This window comes from Pezoporus flaviventris, unplaced genomic scaffold (assembly GCF_033815535.1).
Source record: "Pezoporus flaviventris isolate CSIRO_AGI_PZ_B2104156 unplaced genomic scaffold, CSIRO_AGI_Pfla_v1 ptg000036l, whole genome shotgun sequence".
NCBI classification, from domain to species: Eukaryota; Metazoa; Chordata; class Aves; order Psittaciformes; family Psittacidae; genus Pezoporus; species Pezoporus flaviventris.
This window is the reverse complement of record NW_026892584.1, coordinates 10,952,489-10,977,887: the sequence shown is the minus strand read 5'-3', so window position 1 is coordinate 10,977,887 and position 25,399 is coordinate 10,952,489. Positions and strand designations below refer to the sequence as shown.

Genomic DNA, 25,399 nt, shown 5'->3' with positions numbered 1-25,399 from the left:
CCAAACCACGAAATAGAATACAATTCAAGTAGTCTTTTTTTTTTTTATGTTTTAAATGTATGGATATATAAGACAAAGCAAGTACAGAACTGGTTAACAGAGTGTCCCCATTTTATTAGCAAGTGAGAATATATTAGGGAGATGTAATTGATTCCCCCCTTTTTATGGTTCCTAGACAGATAATATATATTATTTTAAAGCCAACCTATTTTACAGCCCTCGACCACCTCTCAAACCCATCCACTCAGTGAGTCCCAGGCCTCAAGCCAGAGACTTGCCTTTCCCCTCATCCCATGCAGCGGTCCCAGCCCTGCAGCCACCCGGTGCAGCCCTCCTCTTCTGCAGCCCTGGGGGGGGGGGGGGCACAAGGAGAAGAGTGGGGGGCATGGGGCAGGAAGGGCGGGTCCGGCGAGAAGGATGCAAGGGGCAAGAGAAGGAAAAGGAGATGGTGGGGCATGGAGCTGGTGGTTCTGCAGGGCCTGACGGTGGTGGCCGCTGTCCCACCCGCTCACGGGAGCACTGCAGGGTGGGGAGGAAAGTGGTAGGTCCCCTGTGGCTCTGGAAGCCAAGCTCTGCCGGGGGTCCATGCAGAAGCAGGGCCTTGAGTTGTAACTGGCGATACCTTCACCATTCAAAATAGTTTGCCTCTAGAACAGTTCCCTTTTAGTCTAAATTGTGGTGGTTTTGGTTGTTTTGTTTTGTTTTTTTTTTAATTTTTTTTTTTTTTTAAAAAAAGGATGCGTGTCGATGTATTTCTGTGTGTGCGTGCATCTGTGTACATGAGTAACAGCCAACTAGCTCATATGGTCATGACCAAGCTATATTTCAGAAGAGAAAAGAAACACATTTATCACACTTTTCCTAAAACGAAAAGCTAAAATTTCAAGTTCAGTATTCGCTATCTTGTCCTTCCCTCCCCACCCTCCCTTGCTATTTCTGGGTTTTTTCTCTTCCAACTTACTTTAGCACCATAACACATTTTAAACATTACAATCCTTCTTCAGATACTACACAAAATGTCCCATAAAAATAGTGCTTTTTTGCCAAAAAAGTTATATAATATATTATATATATAAATCAACTAAATCCGTGGCAAATGTGCAATGCAGACGCCTCCTCCATTTAAAGTGAGCAACAGCTCACTTTTTTTTCATCTTTCTCCTTTCCTTTTTCTTCTGTCTTTCTCGCTTTCTCTCTCCTCTTCCTCTCCTTCTCACGATGATTTCAAAAAGGTGCAAGTCGATTTGGAATCTTGTAATGAAGCACACACACAAAAATGCAGATGGGGGCTCCTTGGAACATCTTCTCAGGTATGTTTTTCTTTTAAAGGTGCAAAAGAAAGTTATAAAAAATAAGACAACCAAAGGAAAAAAAAAAAAAAAAGAAAAAAGTGGGGTGCGAATGAGGCAAAAAAATTCTATCCCTCAGTATTTCTTCCCATTTTACTGTATTTTTTCACTTTATTGTCAAGAAAGACACGGAATGGATTCTTCTTCTCGAGAAAAAAACAAAAAAAAACAAAAAAAGATTTTAAAAGATTTTTTAACTTCAAATCCTTTTTCCCTCTTGCTCTTTCTTTTGTCTTCTGGCGTTGGCACCGGGGATGTCACGCAGCGCCCGGCAGCAAAAAGTTCAAGTGCCAAACTGTCCCTTTGCAAGTACAGGCTTGGAAATACTGGGGGCGCGGGGGAACGAAACAGGCCTGGGAAACAAAACAACCCTCCCCCCCCACCCCGAAAGGACGATGCTGCGGGAGCTGCTCGCCGCCGCTGCCGCTGCCGCCATCCCCTCCTTGCTGTGTCAGTTGTTTGGTTGGGGCCGGAGCGGCGTGAGGGTGCTTCACCACCCCGCTCTTCGGCTCGGCGGCCCCGGGGACGGAGGGGCTCGGGGGCCGGGTCTCGCCAGTCCTCCCGCCCTTCCCCGGGAGATCAAAAATCGAGACGGCTGATCAGGGTTCATTTCTGGGGGCCGGCCGTCTCCGGGGAGGCTCGCGCCGCAGGGGGCCTCTGGCTGGGCAGGAAGATGAGGGGACGGTGCAGAGCCTTGGCTTCCTCCGCCGCTTGCAGGCCCTCCGCCTGCCACCGGTACTGGCGAGCCCGCAGGATGCCGGGCACCTCCCGCTGCAGCCGCTGGGAGCTCTTCTTCTGCCACACATCGTACTTGGAGTACTTGGCATGCGAGGGCTTCTGGAAGCTCTCCTGCAAGAGGATGAGGTAGCAGTGTTAGCCTCTCTGCAAGCCCTCCAGATGGGCTTCCCCTCTTTAAACTCCATCCATCCCATGGAAACACTGTCCCATTCCCGGAAATACTCAAGGTCAGTCTGGACAGGGCTTTGAGCAACCTGGTCTAGCTGAAAATGTCCCTGCTCATTGCAGGGGATTTGGACCAGATGACATTAAAAGGTTCTTTCCAACCCAAACTATTCTATGATTTGTCCCACCTCTGGCCCCCCACCTCATTAAAGCTGACTTTCCACAGGGTTCTTAGCATGAGTTGCCAACGGTGACCATCTCAAAGGCTCTGCAGGAGCAAGACTTTGCATCTGGGGTTTGTCGTCTCCCATCCATGGCCTTCACATCTTTTCTCTTGCTGTCTATGTTGGAGAAGCATTGCCATCCGGGCACAGACCTACCTTGCTGAGTGCCGGCAGGCCCGCCAGGGAGGTGGCGGAGAGGTCACGCTCGGACTTGACAGACTTGGCGCAGTAGGTTTCCAGCAGAGCCAGGTCGCAGCTCCGAAAGCAGCACTCCTCCACGATCCCGCGGTTGATCCGCCGGTTATTTCGCCCCACCGGTCTACCTGCAACAGCAGAGACCCCAGTGTTAGCTGCCAACCTGGACTGGACCCCCTACCCACCTCAACAGCAAAACATCCCCTTGCCGGCATCTCTCCACCAGCAATCAGAGACTGGTGGGTCCACACTTCAAAACCAGCAGCGCTTCTCCCAAACCAGCTGACATGTGCCTGCAAACCAGACGATTTTCACATTAAGACTGTCCCAGACTAACGCTGTTAATGCCAACAGGGCTCCCCACGTGCGCGCAGCACTAATTAAAGGCACTTTCTACGGTGGTGATTTATTCCCCTCCACCTTCAGCACAGGCAGCCTTTCTGGGCGCAGCTAAAGCAAGGAAGCCCAAGCCCAGCCGCCAGCACTGCGCCGATTACTGTGACCGTCTCCGATGTTGATCCTGGCAAGCGAGTTTTACTAGAAAGAGGCAGCACGGCGTTGCAGCTGCCAACCTCCCTCCGCCGGGTTGACACTCAGGCAGGTGAAGCGAACCAAGGCGGCTAAATTTTACCAGATGGGACAGCTCTGAGACAGCTGCAGAAAGAATACAGGCTCCCACACCTGCCAAGAATAGCTATTAAACTTAATCTTTTAATAAGGGTTCCTCTCCCATTTCTGCCTGAAGAAGGATGAGTAAGCCCGTGTCCAGTGCAGCAACAACCGTATGCATTTCGTATAACTGCTTAATGATGGCCAAAGCACTTCGGAGGAAAATCTTACATCAGTTTTACTGGTCTTCCTTCCACTCTCAAAATAAAAGACATGGGCAAATTTGAATTTCTCATGCAAAACAAATTTGCTTGGGAATTGCAACTTCCAAAATACAAACTGGCCCAAAACAAAGGGATTTTCTCTGCACTTCTGTGCACGATATGTTATGTACTTGTGCTGTTCCGGGGTTTGCAGCCAGGGCTCCACACACTGCCATCAGCACCTTTTCCCAGCACAAGGTGCTCCAAGGGAGAGGAGCAGAGCTGGCATCAGCGGGGCTTGCAAGCAGGATCCTGTACCACATTCCATCCAGGAGAATTTGGGCATGGGAAAAACTGAGAGCAAGTAGTGGAAATGCAATGTCTAATGCTGCTCACCATGCCATGCTGAGCCCCTACCTCCCTGCAGGAACAAACGAAATGGTCCATGCTGGCCCTGTGCACAACCTGTAATCCACTCCTGCACCATTAATGAAGCAGGCACTCAAGTATTTGGCCTGGTTGAACGTTCTGGGGCCCTAGCTTGCAATTTCCCTGAGGGAAATTTCCATCTGGGTGCCCACCCAAAGTGCCTCGGGACAAAGTACAAAGCACAGGAGTTTTCTGTGTATGCAGTGCAACCCTACATGTGAAAAGCAGCCCTGTATGCGCAATATAAACATGCATGTGCAATGCTGACCTGCATGTTCAGTGCAGTCCTGCATGTACAATGCACCCCATGTGTGCAATTCTGGCATCCAAAACCCCACAACCATACTTCACCATGGACTCTGCAAGAGCAAAGCCCCCGGTGGCAGAACACCTGCTCTACCTGCTCTGTTACAATCATCTGTGCCCCCATCCGCAGGGAGCCCTCTGCTCCATGCCCATGCATTGCCACTGCATTCATAGGTCATGAGAGCAAGTGCAGCATCAGGGCGCAGGGTGATGGGGCAGCTGACCCATACATGCAGTGCATCTCCAGCAGTCATGTCAAATGTTTTGCTTTTCATATTCATCTCCCCTGAGCCACCACCCTCATTTTCTTTTTTCTTAGGAAAAAAACTCAGACATGACCTTTAGCCAGCCCTACAGGAAGGTGAAAAGAACAGTTCCCTCTTGGTAAAGGCTCAGCAAAGGGAGCACTCTGAGGAGTTTAACTTTCTCTCTGTAAATGCTTGTGGCCAACAAGCACACCGAATTAGTCCCTCCCTTTAAAGGCAGGGCAGGTGTGTTGGGTGCCTACAGCTGTATGAATGATACCAGTGAAGGCAATCCAGGTTGCAATGCCCAAGGAAGATGGGAGAGAGGAATCAGATTAGGGGCAGGTGCATGTATTCTTCTATATGCATGCAATGCCCAGCAAGATGTATGGGAGACTTATGCTGCTGCTGCTGCATTCCGCAACACATATGGCCCCCAGTCATCACCTACCGACCCCACTGCCAAACCTGCATGTGTGGCAGGTTGCTGAAGCATTAGGTTGCTCCAGAAAGGCATCCTGAGCATGGGCAGAAGGAGAGGTTGGAAGGAAAAGAGAAAAAAATCAAGTCACCCCCTCTTGCTAGCACATCCCCACAGGGCTGCCTTCACACTCCCGCTGAACAGAATGTTGCACAAGTGACAACACACACAGTTTGGGGAGAACTTGAGGTTTTGAAAGGTTACACGTCTCCTCTCAAAAACAGAAATTGCCCGCTTGCAGCTATGTGTTTGTTTGGAAAGAAGAGGGTGGGAAAAAAAAACAAGGAAATCGGGACCATTTCACCACCTTGCCAACATGAGCACTCTGTGGCATGGGAGCACATGGGAAGATCACAGCAGCACGCTTGCAAACACCCTGGTGTGGCACCACCAGGCTGAGCTCCCGGCAGGGACCACCGTGGTGGCATGGCTCTTTTCTCCCCACTCACTGCCCCTGCCAGATCTGTGGGCACACGCACGGCCACTAGCCCCATGGCTGCCTTTTCTTTTGCATGAAGCCACTGCATGCTGCTCCCCTTGCTGGCACTGCTGCCAGCTCCACCGCGATGGTCTGATAGGGCACATTTTCCATTACATAATTGTTGGTACAGATCTCGCCAAATGCCAATATGGTCCTCTGTGGGAGAGTTACTTTAGGAAAAAAAAAACAGGCAAACAAAACAAACAGGGATTTAGTCCCTGAAAGTACCTGGAGACAACAACCCCAGGAAGAGATGCCAGGTCATTGGTGGTTAACACCGGTATCGCTGCTGACCTGGACTGGGAAAAATGTTTGTTCCATAACACAATTTACGCACGGACTAAAGGTTGAATTTCCTGGCTTCTGCCCATGGGTGGCATCTTGCTTTACTGCCACTGCCAAACCCAGGGAAGGATTTGCTCCTTTGTCCCCTGCCCACACGGGAGAGCTGGGCGGGCAGCAGTCTGCATTGCCATATGAGCCACTTCCCACTGCAGCAATGACAACCTCCTCCTGAGGAAGTGCACTTCCTCTTGGCCTTCAGTGAATGGCTATGCCCTCTTTTCTCCAAGTTGTGCTTCACTACAACCTCCCACAGCTCTGCTGAGGGGCCGAGCCCTGCAGTGCAAAGCCCAGTGATGCTAAGTCCAATGATTCAAAGCCCTCTGGCTGCCCAGGGTTATTCCCATCTGGCAGCAGGCTATTCTGACAGAGAGCTGAGCATCCCAGTGGGAGCACAAAGCCAAACCCATTCCTGGGAGAACCCAGTGGCCATGTACCTGCAGCACAGGTATTCCTCTGCACTGGAGTGGGACAGGAGAGTTCCTTCCCTGGCATCACCACCCTGCTGCTCCAGGCTCCCCACTCTCACCAGGGCCGCAGGGAAGGGTGCGCGGTGCCAGTGCCACCCTGGCCGGGTCCCCTCTTGTCCGGTCAATCAGGCCGCAAGCCGAGTGGAAGGGGACTTTGGGTGTAAACAGCCCCTGCGCCCCTGTCGCAGGAATGTTGGGAGCAACAAGGGGGCCTTTGTGCGGCACCAGGCCCCGTCCCAGTGCCCCTGGCCTGTCCCTCCCCCACCCCAGCACCACACTTTCCCCCCTGCTTTTTCCTAGTATTATTCAGAGGAGCGGCGGGTGCGCAAGAATGTGCCCTGTCAGCACAAGCGGCTGCAAAGAGCTAAATTCTTATCAGCTGTTGGAAAGGAGGAAACGGGAGCTGTTGTTTACAGAGAAGTTCGATGCCTCTCCCCCTGCAGCCCCTTCTCCCCTCCCTGCCAGCACTGCATGACAGCAATTCCGTGGCCAGGGCTTCCTCTAGGTCTGCCCCACTTTCTTCACTCAGAGCTGCACTCAGCATCCCTCAGTGAGCCATGCTGCCATTGCCAGGACGGGTGCTAGTGAGCACGGACTGGGGGTCCCAACAGAGCAGAGCCACAGTGGGATATCACCACCTTGCTGGCACCTGCAGATCAGGTGCCCAAAAGCCTTAAAAGTCACAGAGGGGAGGAATTACAACTGGGGCAGAGAACAATGCATGTATGGCTCCAGCTGCAGCTTGCCCAGGCACCCCTGGGATGCGGCACAGGGCTGGAGTGGTGCACGCTGCCATGCTCACCCTGCATCCCATGGCAAGAAACACTAGTGCTGCTGGCTCCTTCCCCTCCTGGTGTAGCTCTTTTGCAGCCCCAGCTCTTAGAGTCAGCTTCAGCATCTTCAGCCCTGAGCACTAGCCAGCCATGGTACCTCCAAGGGCACCTGGGGGCTGAGACTTGCTCCCCAAGCCAGCAGACAGATGGGCACCCCCGTTATGAGGGGGTGCACCCTCCTCAGTCTGGGCTGCATACTACCCCATCGCCAGATGCCAGGAGAATGGCACACTATCAGCACATTGTATTCCCTTGCATGGGTGCAAACGGTGCTGCATTTCAGAGGTAGCTTCGCTAGCTAAGTGTTTTCTTGTAAGAATGTAGAGCATCAGTTAAGATCTTAAATCACTGCTGCAGCAGAAAACCGATAATGCATTTTTGTATCATTTTTTGGGTTTATTTCCAAAATTACCAGTTGGATACTTGCAACAAGCCCCATCCAGCAGGGCCCACCTGTACTTGCAGGACAAGGCTGCCCACGTAATTTACCTCCTGTACAAATGAATATGAGCAGCCTGTGCTAACACAAGGACACATGTCCCGTGCTTGAAGTATTCATGACAAACCCAGGTCCAGTTTTAAGATGTAAACCCATGATCATGTAATATAACCAATGCCCTACTGAGCCTACATGGTGATAATAGTGCAGCCATGAGGGTTTAGGAGCGAAGATGAGTATGGTCAGGAGAATGAATCACTTTATGAGGACAACAGATGGAGGTAGAGGGGAAAAAGTGAAGCAAGCTGGGGACATCCAAACCCTTTGTCAAAGAGAGCCATCACCCAAATGTCTTCAGCCCTGCACAGCACATGCTGGACAGATGCTGAAGTGGTTAAAATGGGACTTTGTTTCATCCCCCAGCACCTGAGCTGTGCAGAAATACTCAGAAAGAAAAAGGGGGGACAGGAGAGGACAAAAAAAAAAAAAAAAAAAAGGCAAGAATTCCCTTGCAAGCATCAGATTGGCCACTTGGCACCAAGCAACTTCTCTGCCTTCAAAAGTGTTTTTATTTTGGCCTGGACTGCTGGGTTACTTGAGGTGAAAGGAGGTCAGTTTGTCCGTAAAACAAAAGCCCCATTCCCTTTCATCCCTAGAGAGGGGGAGGAGGGAAGAGAAACCATGGGATGGAAATGGGCTCTCCTCTATATATCGGAGGGAGAGGAAGAGGTGTTATAGCAGGACAGCAGCTTGCCTCCTCGACGCACCAGTAAGGCCAGTCCTGGACTCACTGCCTTGTCTAAGCTACGGCGCAGGGCTCGCTGGGAGAGGAAAGGTGGAAGGGAGAGATGAGAAGAGGAAGGGGAGCTGACATGCAAACCCTTGCCACTCAGCAAGAGGAAGGAAGTGTCCCCAGGGTGTCCCCAAAAGCGCCACCTGCCCACAACACCCTGAGCATGGTGCGAACATCTGCTGCTCAGCTGGGATAGGGCAGGGTGATCACCCCAGTGAGCTGCAAAGCCACCTGCGGCCCGACCACCTGCCCAAAGTTACACAGCTGCTGCTGGATGGAGGATTCCTGCACTTCTCCCTGCCCAACCTCAGCCAAGTCTGGCTGAGGACCTAAGTTGGGAAGGGACATCCAGGGTAGTCTTCTGCAGCACCCTGTTCTCTGCACAGGCACACTGGAACAAGAGGGAGGCTGGCTCTTAACTCCACTACTCCAAAACCACCCTGTTACGTGAAAATGACTTTTTATTTCATTTTCCCAAGGCAGAGGCAAGACTGCCAAGTGCATGGCACCATGTACATCTGGTATCACCTTCCTCTTCCCCCTGCTTCATTTGCATCTTTCCTGTAGTCAGTCACTCTTCGGCTCAGTTCACAGAAGGTGGCAAGACACAGGGTCTTCCCTCTACCAAGATGAGCAGAGGACCAAAACACCAGAACAAGGCATGAAACTCAAGACACCTTTGCTGATAGATTACTGAGTGTCCATTGCTAGTGATTTTCTCTTCCTCCCTGTTTGCCAGCTAAGCCATTGTATTGCTAATGCCAACAGTCCAAACCCCCAAGCATCATGGTGGAAAGCCCATTCCAGCCAACTGTCCTGAAGTCACCTGCACTCTGTGGATGACTGAAACACTGCATTTTTTTGCACAAGATGTGCTGCAAAAATGGTAAGACATCACTTTTCAGCGACAAGTTCACCACTGGGTATCCAGCAGGCCACAAAGCGTGTTTTGGGAGCAGCCTAGAAACTGCTGTCATTCCCAAACAAAGCCTGCACAGAAAGGTGGAGTGCCCAGATCCATTCCTGCTCTCAGGTGAAGCACGTAGGCAGCAAGGTTTAAAAATAAGCCAGGGCCCAAGCTCAGCAGAGAGCTGGCTGCAGACATCCTTATTATTTTAACATCCTTGGTGAGCCAACCACCTATGGCTCCCCAGCGATATTTGATTTTCCCAAGCATCAAATGCTGGACCCACTTTCCTCATGGGACTGAGCATATTGCTTTTCTCATTCATTTCCAGGCCTACCACCATGCAGAAGGAAACCACAAAAAGCCTTCCCAGCCAGACTGGGAAACCCCTCCTTTCCCTCTCATCCCAGCTCCACTGAAGCAAGACATGGGGTGGGAGCAGCATCCTGCCCGCTGACAACAGCGGCCCAGCACTTACTGAAGTAGAAGCCCCTGTCCCCGCAGACGAACTGCAGCGTGTCCACCAGCTCCCCGCCACACAGGGTCTCCGCCGTGCCATACGCTGCAGCTGAATCCAGCGCATAGGCCAGGAAAGCCAGCAGAAGCAGCAGCATCCTCCTCGCTGCACACATCCTCTGCACCTGGGGACAAAGGCACAGTGTTAACGTGGCACGAGACACCCCTCTCTGCCATCTACCCTAGGCAAAGCCCCTCACCACAGCATGCCTGGGGTTTGATGCCCAGACATGTCAGGATGCTGCAGAGCAGGACCTGCAGCCCTGAGCTGGCCACTGGTGCAAGGCTGGCTCCCTGCTCTCACCCCACCAGCCAGCTGCTCTGATCAGACAAAGTTTGGATTGAAGCAGTTTTTTCCATTGTAAAATCCCACTTCAGCCTACCTCTGAAAGGCTTTAATTCCCCCTGCTCTTTCAACAGCATGATTTTTTATTTTACACCCCTTTTGCATGAGAGATCATCCAAATGATTATTGGAAGGCATTTCTTTTTCATTTCTGATTATAGGTTTTCATGACATGAACACATGCTCACCCAAAGCAGAATCAAATGAAGTTTCAACCTGTCCTAGAGCTGCTTTTGAGGAAAGCTGGGTTTTGCCAAGGAGCGGCCTTTGCCCTGAGCGTGTGAGAGACTTGTACAGCTGAGGCTCAGGCAATCGAGGGGCTGATTGCACAAGCTGTGTTTGCTGATGAGAGCTGGGACCAAGAAGACATCCCTCAGAATCAAAGCAGTCCCACAGAAAAGCTGCCTGAGGCATCACCAAGGAGGGCCAAGGGGGTATTAGCTGGTGTGAAGTATTAAAAAAAAAAACTCCCTGGATATTTCCTAACTAACCCAAAGATTTCTCCTGACTCAGCTCCAGCAAACAGTTTTACCTCCATGTCAGATTCTGCAGGTGTAAAGAGAGGGTACTATAGCCTCACTGGACGAGGCAAAACCCCTGGATGCTTCAAGGCATTACAGTCCCTCAGTGATGACCATTACTGTATATATACAGCCAAATGACGATGGTGGCCAGACAGGTGAACACAAAATGAAAAGGGGAAGCATAGCAAGACAGCAGCTGGCATGGGGTAATGCTAAATCTCAAGCAGAGCATCCCCGCTCCCTGCTAACACTCAGACAAGATGCTGGGTTTCACATCCAGCCTTCATCACCATAACATCTGAGCAACATGAGAATATTATCAGTTAATGAATATTACCTCACCACCACCACCACCCCACACCCCCCACACCCCCCCCCCGGGATGCTCAGAGATGGAGCCGAAGCCCAGGATAGATTAAATGACTTGCCCAAGGTCACAGGGGAAGTCTGCAGTGCAGCCAGGAAATTAGCCCAGCTCCCCCAGGGCACCGCTACAGTCCTGCCAGCAATAAAGCCACCCTTGCTACCAATTTTTTGCTAGCACATAGCTCAAATTGTCGCTGATAGAAATGTGCTGTGCTTACAAGTCGTAAACTCTTCTGAGCAGCGGAATGACAGGAATCAGCACTGAGAAAAGCCAAAACAGAGGTTTCGTTGGAGTGGGCTGAGGGGGGCATCCTCCCTGCGCATGCTTCAATGCCCATCGTATTGCTCAGCCTGCGCTGACAGAGACCCGCAAGGCTGTCAAAACCCCTCCAGGGCTCTGGACAAGAGAGGCAGCAGCCCTAGGAACAAACTGGGCTCAAACCAGCAAGTGATGGGACCTGGACCGGCTTTTCCAGTAGCACCAGTCCCCAGAGCACACTGAGGGGGCTTTGATCTCTATTATATGGGAGCAGAGGGATAGCACTAGGCTGTGCTTGCACCACACTTCCTAGCTACAGTGTTTTGCCACCAACACATTTTCACCTTGATTTTTTTACCAAGCGGCCAGCCAACAAGTGTATATTGGGCCTCCCCAGCATGACCACAGCATCATCTTCACTGCTTGAGCCATGCCCCTGATGCGGCAGAATTGGCAGCCAGATCTCCAGCTGACAAGAGCCCAATGATGCTTTTCTTTTCCCCCCTTTTTTTACATGCAGCTCCTGATTGCTGGTGTCCCCAGGGTGCAGGAAGCACTGGCAGCTCATTGCTGGGGCAGCAGATGTGTGCCAGCCAGTGCTGCTGTTGAAGCTGCTGACATGGGACTTCAGGACACCCAAATAATCCCTCATCCCCAATTAGGCTCATGCTGGCTGTGAGCACAGTGGCTAACAAGCAGTCTGCCTGCTGGCCTTCCCCAAGCCAGACACAGCCCCCCAGAAGGGGCTTGCTTGGTGGCATGGGTGACAAAGGCATTTTTTCCTCCACATTCAGTCTAAAGAAAGGGGTGAGATGCTCTGAAGCAAGGGGAGAGCAAGTTTTTGTCAGCAGGGCGATATCTGATGCTAGGGAGACCTGATACCTTCTCTGGAAAAAAATACTGTGCTCCTTGGAAAATACCCACTCCTGCACAACCTGCACCACAAGCACAAGGTGGCCCCTGGCAGCCTTCTCTGCCTCCACTGTGAGCTCTGCTAGGATGACCATGCATCTTGTAACCCTGGCCAAGAAGTTCGCCCAAAGCCATGAGGACAGTTAGGGCCCCAACACTGTCATCCAGAGCCAGGCCAATGTGGAGGTGTGTGACGCACTGATGTCCCCCTTTGCCCATGCGTCAACTTCCAGTCCTTTTCATCGCTGTCACCTTGGCATCTCCTCCCTCCCTCCAGCAGCTGTGTAACAAGAAACTGGGCAGCAAATCAAAAAGCATCTTTATTTACTACCCAGTGCTGCAGTTTCTCTCCAGCTTGATGGAACTGCAACCCAACCCCATAAGCACTTCCCTCTTGCTTTGGACCTACAGAAGAAAAGGCCCCAGGGTTCACCCAAAAAGGCTAGACAGTCTCCCACAGTGCCATCACCAGCTCAGTGCATCCTGATGACCTTTCAATTGATCTTTTCCCACTCCTGCTCCTCCTTAGCAAGCATGAGCAGCATCCCACTCACAAAAGCTTGCACCCACCCTGCCATGGCCGCTGGAGCAGGCGCTGCTCCCCAAAACAAGGTGGCACGGCACGGCTGGGTACCTGCAGCCTGCGATCTGGTGCAAACACCATGCCAGCTGCACAGGTTGCATGCGGCTTCTGTTGTCATGGCCAAATCCTGCTCAGCACCATGAAGCAAAGCCCTCTGAAACCATCCAAGCTTTCATTCTCCACTGGAAATGGGAGACAGCACTGCTTTTGGATTCTAGTCCAAGCATTCATTCAGGGACAGCCCCCTCAGCTGTGGGACAGGGTAAATTCACACCAATGGCTGGAAAACCCGTCAATTTTTATCAGAACGCCTCTCTCATGTAAGACATAACAGGAATAAGGCAGCAGGGTGCTTTCCGAAAGAACAAGGTCCCATCTCTGCTAGGAGAGAGGCTACACCCACCAAAGTTTCATCCTTGCCAAAATGGGTTGAATCAGCAGGGCCAGCTGCCATTCCACCTCACATGCACGTGGAGAGCTCAAACGTTTCAGGATCCAGTTTTAACCATGGGCAGTGGGAATGGCAGTGCAAGATATGCCGGATCCCCAGCAACCTGAGTGCTGAATTCCCCCTAACGAAGTCTCAAACCCCATTCAGTGTGCCAGAGGGTGATGCAAGAGGAATTTCTTGGTTGCACAGGTGTCCTTTACCATCCTGGGAATTGCACCTAAAGCTCCTCTGAACAACACGTGTCTGAGAGTAGCCATCTTGTTGCCAAAGAGGCTAAGACAAGCCATTGGAGCACACCACTCACCTCTCCTTGCCTGGAGTGGATCGGCTTTGCTCTTCATCTTTTGTGTCCCTCTCCCGCCTTCTCCCATGTCCCCAAGTCCCCACATGACCCCAGGCTGCCACGTGAGCCAGCTCAGAGCTGAGCTGCCATACCCGGGATGATGCTGCTGCCTTGACTCCTGTGTATTTCCCCCCTTGCAGCACACACTGCTGCACCCATGGCTGGAGACCCCCAAACACCTCTCAGCAGCCATCCAGCCAGCAGGAACACTCCAACAGAGAGGGTCTTCTTGAAGTGGCTGTGGCATGCCTGAAGCGAGCCCAAGGGGCAGTTCTGCAGCAGAGCCCCCCTTCCACCTGAGGCTGTTAAAGGATTTTTTCAGGATTTGCTGCAGAATCAGCTGGATCTGCGATTTCTGTCCAGCTGCTGGGGAGTAGGGGCCAAGAGGCCACAATGTGCTAAAAGGCCCAGTTGCCAAATCTCAGAGGACAGCTCAGGCATCCCTTGCATCCAGGCTTGTCCTGAGCCAACCAAACCACGATGCCTCTCTTGGGCAACAAACATCTCCCCAAAAAACAGAGACTAAACCTCCTGTCTGACCTAATTCCTTCTTCAGTCTGGCCTTCATTACAATGTAATATGAACAGAACAACGTAGGAGGGAATTGACAGATGGCCCAGTCTGCAAAATTTGGATTTGGACAGCAAAAAAGAAAAAAGAATCTCACTTCTCTGTAGAGCAGTGCAGTGTTTATAAGGGAGCACAGCTAAAAGTCATCAGCCCGAACCCAGTGGTGTGTGCAGGAGGGGAAAACCCCAGGCTGCACATCCCAGCCTCCATCAGCCTCCACCCCTCTAAGACAAAGCAGGCAAACTGAGGTTGTGCTCTTCTGATGACTGCCTGTGAAAGACATTGAGCATCTATCTCTCTGTGCTACTCCTCTTGGTGGGCAGCTTCAGCAGAGCAGGCAGCTGACCCGGTTTTGAGCGCAGGTCTCCTGGAGGGGCTGGACAGGGGTACATGCCAACCTCACACGTGCCAAGTGAATGCCACGCCTGCCCACAGGCAACCTCATGCATGGCACCAGGCCACAACACCCCAAGGTGCCAAGTAGCAAACAGCTGTTGGAAGCCAGCGGGGAGAGTCAGGTGTCCTGGCAGCTGAAAAACACACAGGGGCTGCATCTTGGGCAGAGGCACAAGGAAGAGGTACCCAGAGGGACAGGAGCTACTGTGTGCTGTGCTGCAGAAGAGCATTCCTTTCCATCTAAAAGAGAAAGGAGGACATTTCCAACCCGCAACTTGGAAGAAGCAAGCTTCAAAACACAAAACTTTCAACCATGGAGCTGTCAGACAAACAAAACCAACCTAGGACCAGAGGTTTTTCTCAGGCTTGGAAAAAATAAAAACCTCACGATCCTTGGCACCTGGCTCACATGACATTCATATGGCTGAGGTTGGCAATGCTGCCACTATTTTTAGCCCTCACTTTTTTGTCTTCACTGCTCATCCCCATCAGCAGCGACCCCACATCAGGGGTCACCTTCCTGCCTCCAGAGCCTCTCTCCAGGCAACTGGGGAGGGGCACCTGCCTCCTCTGCCTGGGGACAGGGGAGCGCTGCCCACACCCCGTGTCTATACGTGCCTCAGCAAGAACTACCATAGCTATGGAAAAATCAAGCTGAAAAAGGTGAATGGGGTATTCAGTACCATTTACTCACCCCACTGGGGAGTAAGGCTGTATTGCACAAATTTTGGTATGCAGCCCAGAAACATTTGATTTATTGCATTAAAAAAAAAAGGAAACACAATCTTGCTTAACTCTTCTAAAGACAGCTGGCAGGATCCAGTGAAGGGATTTAAGTCCATTTTAGTAGCCTCACTTAACTCCTTTCTTTATTGTTCCTCTCTCCTTTCTGCATTCCCATCTAAAACCTGGAGTATATCAGGGAAAGTTAACAGCAAGTTAAGCTGTTAAATCAGAAATTGTGGTGACTGGAGTCTGTTGGCAAGTGATATTCCCACAACACGTTGAACTTGCTTTATGTCTTGGCAGAGCGGCTTTAACCCTTTCAGAGCTGGGCTGCAACCTCAAGGCAGATTTCTTCCCCTGGTGCCCCCACCTCTCCTGACACCTTACCCAAATGCGTTGAGGGACGCCGGTATCTCTTTGCCCCATTTAAGACACACAGCAGCCTCTAAAAGCAAAGGCAATCCAAAGAAGGATCGGAAAGGTCAGTCCCAGGACACGAGCACGGAGAGGGTGGGCCACTTACAGTGCTCGTATGCACTGCTGGAAACACACCAGCTCCTTGGTCCCTCTAAAAATAAGACCTCACCTGCTGTGTTTGCTTTATTTAAAAAAAGAAAAGTACAGAAACGCTTTTCTCTGGTGCTCTGTGAGGAAAGCCGGGCTCACGCTGAAGCCCATAGGAATCAATGGGAAGACACGCACTGACACCTCCGGGTTGCCTGGTCAAAGCAGCAGCCCTCCAGCCAGACTGCAAAAAGGATCACCTGTCAGAAAAAACGCTGGGACACAGACGCAGACACATTTTGGCTCTCAAATTTCATGAGGCGGTGGGAGGGGACCCACGGTGTCAAATCTTTTATCCCTTAATGAATTTTCACAGGAGCCGGGATAGCCCCTTTGAAAGGCTGAGTGAACTTGTGTGGGTGTTGACAACATGAAACAAGATTTACAGCTCTGACCCATTCACCCCCACCAAAATTGTCAAGTTGGGTCCAGAACAGCTCAGTGAAGCTCAAATCAGAAGTGTCAGTCAGTTTTATTCCTCCAGATGTCCTTAGCACAAAGTCACCCTCACAAAAGCACGTGACCCAGGCTCCTCAACTCCCCTCTAAATCAAGGCAAGACGAGGAATAAAAAAAAACAACACGCTGAACCCTGCGAAGTGAAAGGGAAAACCACACACACACACTCACACACAACCTGACAACAAATAAACCCAAAGAAAACCAGGCCTCAGCCTCCCAAGCATATCCCAGCATATGGAAGAGAACGACAGACTTTGTATAGGAAGCCTCGGCTCAAGGGTTGAGAGCAGCGGTTCTCCCGAGGTGTCTATTTAAAACCACCCCCACAACCCTTGTTTTTACACTTGATTGCTCCACACTGCCGGTGTGAGCCCTGGGTCACCAGAAACCCTGCTAAAGTACCACTGGCTCAAGGCAAGGCAGCCACATCTGCTGGTATGGTTACGCTAAATCCGAGTTTCCTCATGTGCCCCAGTTCCCTACTGCTCAACAGAGTGCTAAAACCTTTCCAAGTTGTGCTCTTAAAACAATTACTGTAGGGAAATGCAATTGGGCAGGAAGAAGAACAAGAAAAAAATAAAAATCACACAAAGTCGAAGGCTGCATGCCAACCATTAACTCTCACTCCATTTTGGCTTCGCTTTCTTGTTTTTCCTCTCTGTATTTTTATCCCTCCGAGACCCAACACACAGCAGTGTTTTGCAGAAGAGAGTTCAACAATCTCCCCGGCCTCCGAGGCCGGAGAACTGTCTGTCCCTGCCCGGGACCGCGCCGCTACGACCACCTCCCGCTCCCCACACCGTCCAGCGAGCGGCGGGACCGCCACGGGCGCCTGGGGCCGCGCAGCCCCGCGTGACCTCGCGTAGCCCCGGCCCCGCACGCCCCTCCGCGCCTCCCCACGCGGGGTTGCCCCGCGCTGGCACGCCGCAGCTGCTCGGGTGCGCAAACGGTGCGCTGCTAATGCCTCCCTCCCCCACAACCCGCTCCGGGCGTGGAGCCGAGGTGCAGACTGTCCGCGCCGCCGCCGCCGCCGGCTGCTCCCCGGGGATGCCCCGCGCACCCACCGCAGCGGGCCGCCCCGCCAGCCCGCGCCTCGGCCGGCTCTCGGGGTCCCTCTAGCGACACGCGTGGGGACGGCGGGCAGCGGGGACGGCGCAGCTCGGCATGGCACGGCGCGGCATGGCACGGCACGGCACGGCACGGCACGGGTCTGCCCGGCATGGCGCGCGCAGGGGTGCCCTCCTGCCCCTGCCCGCGGAGAAGCTGTGAGGAGCCGCGCGGAGCGGAGCGGCGCTTACCTTGGAGATGCCGCTGCTACTCTCAACTTCTGGCGGCGGCGGCGGGCCGGGGAGGAAGGCAGGCTGCCGGCAGCGCTCATCCGTGTGTGCCCCGGCGCTTGACATGCTGCTGCTCTCCTGCCCTGGCAGTGATCGCGGCTTTGGCTCGCCTTCCCGCGCCCTGGCTCGCTCTCCTCGTCGTGCCTTTTGGTATGCCAAGTCCCTGCTTGATTTTGTCTGAAGGATGTTATTTTGTTACGATCAGGTATCTTGTTATTCTAGAGAGCGAGCGAGCGCTTTCCTTTTCTTTCCGGTTTCTTTTTTTTTTTTCCCCTCTTTTTTTTTTTTCTTTTTTTTCCTGTTTTCCCCCTCCTTTTTTTTTTTTTTCCTTTTTTTTTTCCTTTTTTTTTTTTTTTCCCTTCTCTTTCTCTCTTCCTGCTTTGGCTGCCCCTTGGGTGGCTCTCACTTTTGTGTTTACTGACTACGTCCCCCTGGCTGGGGCGGAGGGGCTGGCTGCCTGACTGACCGCTGCTCCCAGCTGGCTGCCCCACGAGCGAGGAGACAGGCAGGGCGCTTCGTCTGCCCCCCTTTTATACCCCCCCAATGGGCATGCTCTATCGTCCCCAGCGAGCACCAGCCCGGCCACGCAGCCAATAATGTTGCAGAGCGGTCTAACCCCCTCTCTTCCCTCCCTCCCTTCCTTTCTTCCCTCCTTCTCCCTCGTAACCCTCCGGAGTCCAGCTCGGGGAGGGAAGAGGGGACAGAAAGTTTCTGCCGCACGGTTTCTCCGCGGGTTGCTCCCGAGTGGGGGCTTTGACCCACCCCGGCTGGTCCCGGAGGGTGGAAGGGCGGGGGGAGGCTGAGAGCATCCCCCGCCATCCCTGCAGGTGAGGGGAGGAGGTGAGGGGCTGCGCTCCGAGCCCATGCCCCAGATGCTGGGGGGTACCCTCTGGGCGCCTCTCGCTGCCGAGCAGCGAGCCCCAAGCCCTGGGAGGGAGATGAGAGGGTACAGCAGGGGACTGCTCTGCCTATCCCGCTCCCGGGGCTCTGCCTAGGTGCGTACAGGGCACAGGTGTCCGCACCCTCCGTCCTTCCCCGCACTCGCCCCGAGCTGCTCCGAAGGGCTCCCCGGTGAACGCACAGCCATTCAGGGGTGCCGGCAGCAGGGTTCCCCTAGGCTTGCACGCCTGTCCCGCGCTAAGTGTCCCAGTGCAGGAAGGAAGTGGCAGCAGCAAGCCCCTGCATCCAGCCGGGTGCGTCCTTGTGGACAGCATAGAAACTGCCCCTCCACAGGGCAGCAGAACCTCGGGTTTGCACCCCTCAGAGCACCTTAGCGGGAGAGGTTCCTGTTCGCTTGGTCACTTCTGCTTTCCGCGGGCTTCTGCAAGCGAGCACAGTTGCCTTTCAGGCAAAGGGACTTTTCCCAGGCTTCACCGTGCGTGTACAGCAGCGCGCGGGCTGAACGCGCTCCCACTGCTCTCTCTGCCCGTGCTGCATGTCAGTCACATTGTGCTGCATTAATCAAAACTCACCTTCTCGCAAAGACCTGCCCTCCAAGTCTGCCCCACTGGGTCAGCAGGTGTTCCAAGGGAAGGGACCACACTCACAGCCCTGGCCAGCACCCAAGTGCCCACAGCCTCACCACTGCTTGGTGGGTGCTCCTCTGCAGGGCCGCATACTATCCTTGATGTGGAGAGGAGCGGAGCTGCCTGAAACTGAGCAGCAGGTTGGTCCATCTCGGGCAGCACTTGCCGTAGTTAGTGGCGTGAAAGGGCAAGGATACTGCAGGCAGTGCAATAAAGAAAACATTTTTTCTCTTTTTTTTCAAGTTTGCACTTTTTTTCTGTCACAGATGGGGGCTTGGTGCATCTCTGAACATGTCCAAATATGAATTGCCCTAAACATGCCCGAGAAAATGTGTGCAGGACATGTCCTTTCTCACTAGGCTTTGGACATCCTTCCTTCCCCAGCATCCTTCTGTTCTCTGATCTGTCCTCTGGGCTCTGCTTCTCCAGACTGTCGCTGGGTATCGTACCTAGCAGACCTGGTGCCACGGCTGCTGGCTTTGACCGAAACATCGACACACCTGGGAGACAGAGGTGATGCTGAGGAAGCGATTCTGTGCACACCACATTCAAACAAGCATCGAGTCTCAGTTCCTACACTGATATTTAAGCATGTAAAGAAGTGGCCTGGCCATCAAGGAGACTGAGCATCTGCTGGCATGTGTGGGGGCTCTAGACTTTTCCTGAAAAGAGGCATCTCCATCAATGCTTACCTTGGGCTTTAGGAGTTTCTCCTAGATGCCCAGCACTTAGTAAACCCTGATAGTGGGTCCTCAAACAGCTCAGCAGAGCTGGTCTCCTTAACAAAGATTAACCACCTTTCCTCAGTGCAAAAGCAAAACCCCATCAAAGGGAAGGACCCAACCTTGGCAGGAGGGTAAGCAGGGCTGTAAGCTACTGTTAATAGCTAAGGAGCCCAGCTCCTTTCCCTTCCCCCAGCTCACCACAAGGACCTCCTGAAAGAAGACAAAAGAAAGCTTGGAGGGTTAATCTCCCTGAGAAAAACAGCTGATTTTCCAGTAAACAACTGCAATAGCAAACAATGGGGGTGAAAAATAGCGATCATAAAAAAGTCGCCTTGGAGGAAGAGAGAGGTGTCTCTCCGGCTGGGCGAAAAACAAGGCAGCAGTTTGGTGAAGCTGCTGCAGCAACTGCAGCAGCAAAATAAACCCCACAAGTTGCCACTGGGTCTACTTGTGTTTGTGCCTTTTGATCTTTTAATTGCTTCTTAGTTATCCTTCAGTGCAAATAAATAGTGCATTGTGTCAAGAAAGAGGAGGGGGGAAGGGAAGGGAAGAAAGAGACACAAAAGAAAGAGCTGTGGCCCCCAAGAGAAAAGGAACAGGTTCTTTCCTCTCGCCTTTAAAGGAATGAATATATCTGTATTTGGCTGGGAGAAGGGTGAGAAGGGGATAGGATTAGAAATCAAAGCAAAATTGGAGAGAAGCGCATTAAGCCTCGGGCATCCTTACAGTAGGAAAAGGGAGGTGGTAAAACCCTCTGGGAGTTTATTCGGTGAGTTATGAGAGGATCCACGAGTGTAATATTGTTAAAGGTCAGCCTAAACCTAATTTAAGCTAGGGACGTGTGACCTCCGCCCTTCATTTAATACAGTCATAAGGAACATTACACTGCAGATAGCTGGAACAATAGCTGCCTCCACCCCGAACTCCAGCCCCTGGCACTGCCTGCAAGGAAGACTTGTGAAGGAAAGAAGGAGTTACCAGGAAAGCCAAAGACACGGCTAACCTAAGGACAGAAAAAGGCAGAAAGAAGGAGAGCAAGGCCTCTGGATCACAGCACTGACAACCAGGGGCTTGCCAAAACACAGCACCCCAGGAAGCATTTTGGTTTGAAAGTAGATGGGCTGTAGCAAAGCATCACCTGAAAACATTGGAAATGCAGTAAAAATAGCCCACCATGTCTTGCAGTTGTCAGACCTCCATGGTCATCAGCACAGTCTGGGAGAGAAATTGTAGAGAAACCATGGTTGTGGGTTCCCATTAAATTCACAAGGAGTAAGGACAGCATTTACAAAGCAAAGTCAGCCAAAGCAAGCCTAAACTAAATGGAACTTAAGCAGGAGCTGGAACAAAAGCGACATCTGAAAGGTGCCCTAAACCAACCAGGGGATGCCTGGGACTTGGAGAGAAAGCCTTTGCTGCTGCAGCGGTTGTGGAAGTGTCCAGACAGACTGCAAAGGCCCCTGATGGCACTGCCCATCTGAGCTGATCAAAGCAGATTGTGGGTGGCCACCAACACACAGAAGTGAGCCGGAAAGCTTTCCAGGGAAAGGGGGAAGAACAGGAAGGCTTGGGCCAGCCCAGACCTTGCAGGCAGGGATGTGAGCTTCAGCAAAGGCAGAGGAATGTAAATAGCTACAGAATTGCAGTGGTTGTGGGCCAGGGTGGATGTTAGCAATCCAGGCAGATGTCTTCAGGGATGGGGACATTTACATGACTTTTTCTTTTTTCTCCACCTATAATCCAAAGAGGGAAGAGGTCACCTAATCCCAGCCCAACCAACACACCCTGTGGTTCTCGTTTGGTTTATTTCACAATTATACCACAGATGTCAGGGTGAGCTGAATGGAGATTTGAGGTGCGTGGTTCAGGTACCTACAGTATTACAAAGGTACCCCAGTTTGTAAAGCACCTTATATTCTCATATGTCAAGAGTGAGGATAATCAGGAGAAATTAGACTGCTTTGCTGGCGTGTCCAACAGATCTGGGCACTGCAGGTTGAGACGTCAAAGACAAGACAAAAGGAGGGTGAGGGTGGTCCCTTGGGTTTGGGTCTCCTGTCATTGAAGACTAGGAGAAAAATTCATCCCTAGTGAGAATGGAGAGTGATTAGGCAGAGTCCTATATACAGCTGTTTAGTGGCAGAGGAACAATTGTACTTGGCCCAGAGGATTTTTCAGTGGCATTAAGAAAGTGATACCTTTTGTTTTGTACAACTCAGGAACCTGGCAATAACACCGTGTCCTTGCATGCTGCTAAAATATATTGATTCTGGGCACACTAAACTGTTGGAACAGGAGAGATTCATTGGCAAAAGGGGATGTGATATATAGAAGGTCCCTGTGTGAAACTGAAGTCAAAGAACTAGGTGTGGGAGAAATAATTCACCTGGGCCCCTGGTCAACAAGGAGCAAACAAGAGCAGAGTCTGGGCTGGTCTGCTCAGGGCTTCTGTCACCCCTGGGTAGGGAGAGCATTCTGGGGCCATGCTTGTAACCCAGAGGGTCTCTGCTGCAGGACTGTGGGCAGGGGAAACGCATCGGCAGAGGATGTTTCTTTGGCATGTTCAGAGTGAAAGAGGGATTCTTGTTGCAACTCCTGCCCAGGTCTAACAATTCCTTGGAGCACTTGTTAGACTTAGGTGTTCAGGAGGGGTGTTGGCAGATGCATCCCGAGGACCTGGCAGGTGCTGAGCATAGCACAAATGAAGTTATTCCAAGGTAAGTTATTACACCATGCCAGAGGAATTTGTGACAGCAGTAAAAGGCACAAGTGTTTTCACCCCTGTTTATGTGGAAGACAAACTATGCATTTTTGTGGGCTAGACAGACTTGGTATTCTTGTAGCATCTTTTAAAATTCAACCTCCCTAGCAATCAGAGAAAAGCTCCAGGCTGAGCAGCCTCACTTGGCTCAAGAGGCTCAAGAGGTAGGGTGGTGTCATGGTGTCCAAGTGTTAGCTAAGAACCGCACAAGCAAGAATGACATTCAGCAAGTGAAATGTGGTGGGTTTGCTTGTCGGGGTGCTGTTTGCAGCATTTCCCAAAAGAAGAAGGCCAAGGGGTCCCAGAGTCAGATGATCGCAGAATGGGAGAGAAAGTGTCACCTTTCTCCCCATGACCTGTGCAACAGTGAACAACTCTGGGTCATCCTTGGTTGCCAAAGTTTACTCCGGTTCAGCTAACAGCTTCTCAGAAGGGTTGTTGGAGAAAGGTGGAATAGGGTAGATGAGGAATGCCCACCCTCCTCCCAACTTTTTCTCATTGCAGAGGGAGCCTGGAAGGCTCCAAGTTTTGTCTGATTTTTTGTGTCAAAAATGTGCAACAAATACAGTAGCAAAGAAGGAAGATGGGTCTGTGCCTATATTAACAGCTAAGTACATCACCATTTCCTGGTTTTGTTATTTTTTTAAAAGCATTTCCATGAAAATACTTATTGGAATGTCACGGGGAAGAAGAGGTTCAAGCTTGTTTAAGGACCAATAAAATCTCCAGCAGGTACAATTAGTTCTTCCAAGCACCGGGAGATGAAGTTAGCTCTTTATAGCGCTGTACAAATATGTGTCTGTTACGGAGCAAGCTCTGAGCCAAAACAGCTTGTGAATGAAATGCATTGTGGGAGGCAGTGGGAAACCTTTCTGACTAGAATCAATTTTGGGTGAAGGCTGTGCGGCATAGCTGTCCCCCTGCAAGGACAGCCTAACAAGTATGCTCTAGTATAGCAGTGCTAGCAGGCATCATCATGTCCCCCAGGGAGGAGCTGAGCAGTGGAAAGGTGGGCTGCAGGTATGCCACCTGCCTCTGAGTGGGAGCACACCATGCCAGCTAAGGGTAGCGCAGCACCTTGTTGTAGTTTAATCCCAGCTGGCAACTAAGTACCACTCAGCCACTCACTCCCACCACCACCCTCACATACTGCTTTGCCCTCACTCGCAAAAACACAGGGTTCACTCTTAAAACTGTTTCATCCTGCTCCCAGGAGTATCAGTATGAACCAGTCAGTCTGGCCTCGTGTTGCTGGATTCAGAAGCAAAAGCAGGTGAACTCTTAATAAATTCTCCTTCCTCAAAAAAAGGAGATACAGCAATTGTTGCTGAGGTCCTCTCCAGCAGCTTCAACAGAGCAGCCACCTCTGAGTGGCCGGTGGAAATGCCTGTGATGGGCCATGCTGGAGAAGGATGAAGTCCTTACACTGATTTTAACTTGGTAAAGCTTCTTGGAGAGCTTCCTCTTATGATTGCCTCATCATTCAGTCGGCTCAGTCACCAAAGCTGCGCAGGTGAGCAGGATGGTATTTCCAACCCTCTGCTGTGTCCCCTGGCATTTGCTACTGATGCAGCTCACGTATTCCAGATGCAGCCTTTGGAGGTGCACACTTTGAGCACCTATTCAAGACACTGCAGAAAATCAGGTGGAAGAGCCAGCTGGAAATATCACCTTCTGGTGGGCTGTTTTTCCAAGAGCCTGAGAGAGGCAATGGCACTGAGCATAGAGGGTGATGCATTTTAGGGAATGTACATGGGGCCCTTATTTGCTGTGGAGAGGTGGAGTGGTGTAGATATGTCTCTGTTGTGTAATTAATGGCCTTGAAAAAAACCCTGAGCCTGTTGGCTAAGCCCAAATACCTCTGAGGGGTTCAGGAATCCCAGCTATGTATCTTTCAGGCGTTTCTTCCTGGGTTTTTTGTTGTTTTTTTTTCTTCTTCTTCTTTTTTGCATTGCTGCTGTACTTCAGAGCAGGTCTTTGTTCACAGCTCTCATTGTCTTTGGGCAGAAGGTTAGGTGGCAGCATCTACCCCAGGCCAGAGCTTCACCCTTTATCAGGACCCCTGTCTTCACCTCTGATTGCCCACTGTGGTGGGAGTCACCCCCTCATTCCTTCAGGCCAGGAGCTTTTGGGGCAGGATAAATGAGCTATGAGGCCCAGCCACTGGTGCTCAGCAGTCTGAGCTGAGCGATGAAGTCCTCAGAAGGGCTGGGGTCCCACAGGAAGTTGGCTGTGGATGTGCAGAGAAGGGACAGTGTGGACTCACCCAAAGCTCCCGTGCCCCAGGTGTAGCCTTCCTCTGCCACTGCATCCATATATCGTCTTAATTTCCCTCTGGTTTGCATCCCCATCATCAGCTCAGGACAGGAATAAATCTGTCCCACTGTTGATTCATTCCCTCAGGGGCTGGGACTTTCAATACCCGTGGCTGGCAGTGGGTATACAGGAGTCTGCAATAACGTCCCCACTCTTTGTGCCCTCCGCTCTTTCCCATTCCTGAAGCAGGTGACACAGGGATACACTGTGCCCACCAGGGCTGCCAGCATCCTCTCCAGACCACGTTCTTGCCATGGGTGATGGATGCCCACGGGGATGTAGGATGTGTAGGCAATTTGTTTTCTTGCTTAAACAAAACACTCTCTTGTAATCATAACGAAGGAAGGGAGGCAACAGCACTTGGCAAAGCAACTTACATTAAGTGCACTTCACTAGAAATGTTTATACTGCACTGCTGAAAAATCCACCGAGTGCGGCGATAGTGCGGCATGGTGCTGGCAGAGCACAGGCAGCTGAGCTGGGGATTGCACCCCAAGCCAGGCCCCAGC

The 25,399-nt window shown here is 51.8% G+C and overlaps 1 protein-coding gene across 1 annotated transcript; it reads right to left on the bottom strand.

Annotated features, from left to right (window-relative positions):
• Window positions 1-732: 732 nt before the first annotated feature.
• Window positions 733-18,074, bottom strand: IGF2 (insulin like growth factor 2). Its single transcript, XM_061463101.1, has 4 exons — window positions 17,524-18,074; window positions 9,688-9,850; window positions 2,633-2,799; window positions 733-2,198 (listed from the first exon to the last, which is right to left on the bottom strand). The coding sequence occupies exons 1-4, from the start codon at window positions 17,626-17,628 to the stop codon at window positions 1,956-1,958; spliced, it is 678 nt and encodes a 225-aa protein (XP_061319085.1). The 5' UTR covers window positions 17,629-18,074; the 3' UTR covers window positions 733-1,955.
• Between the last annotated feature and the right edge of the window lie 7,325 nt (window positions 18,075-25,399).

Bases quoted from the DNA above. Each gene is read 5' to 3' on its own strand.
- IGF2 (XM_061463101.1), bottom strand. From the start codon at position 17,628: ATGTCAAGCGCCGGGGCACACACGGATGAGCGCTGCCGGCAGCCTGCC. The intron at 9,851-17,523 runs GTAAGCGCCGCT...CTTTGTCCCCAG, and splicing joins GTAGCAGCGGCATCTCCAAG to GTGCAGAGGATGTGTGCAGC. The intron at 2,199-2,632 runs GTAGGTCTGTGC...ATCCTCTTGCAG, and splicing joins GCCTGCCGGCACTCAGCAAG to GAGAGCTTCCAGAAGCCCTC.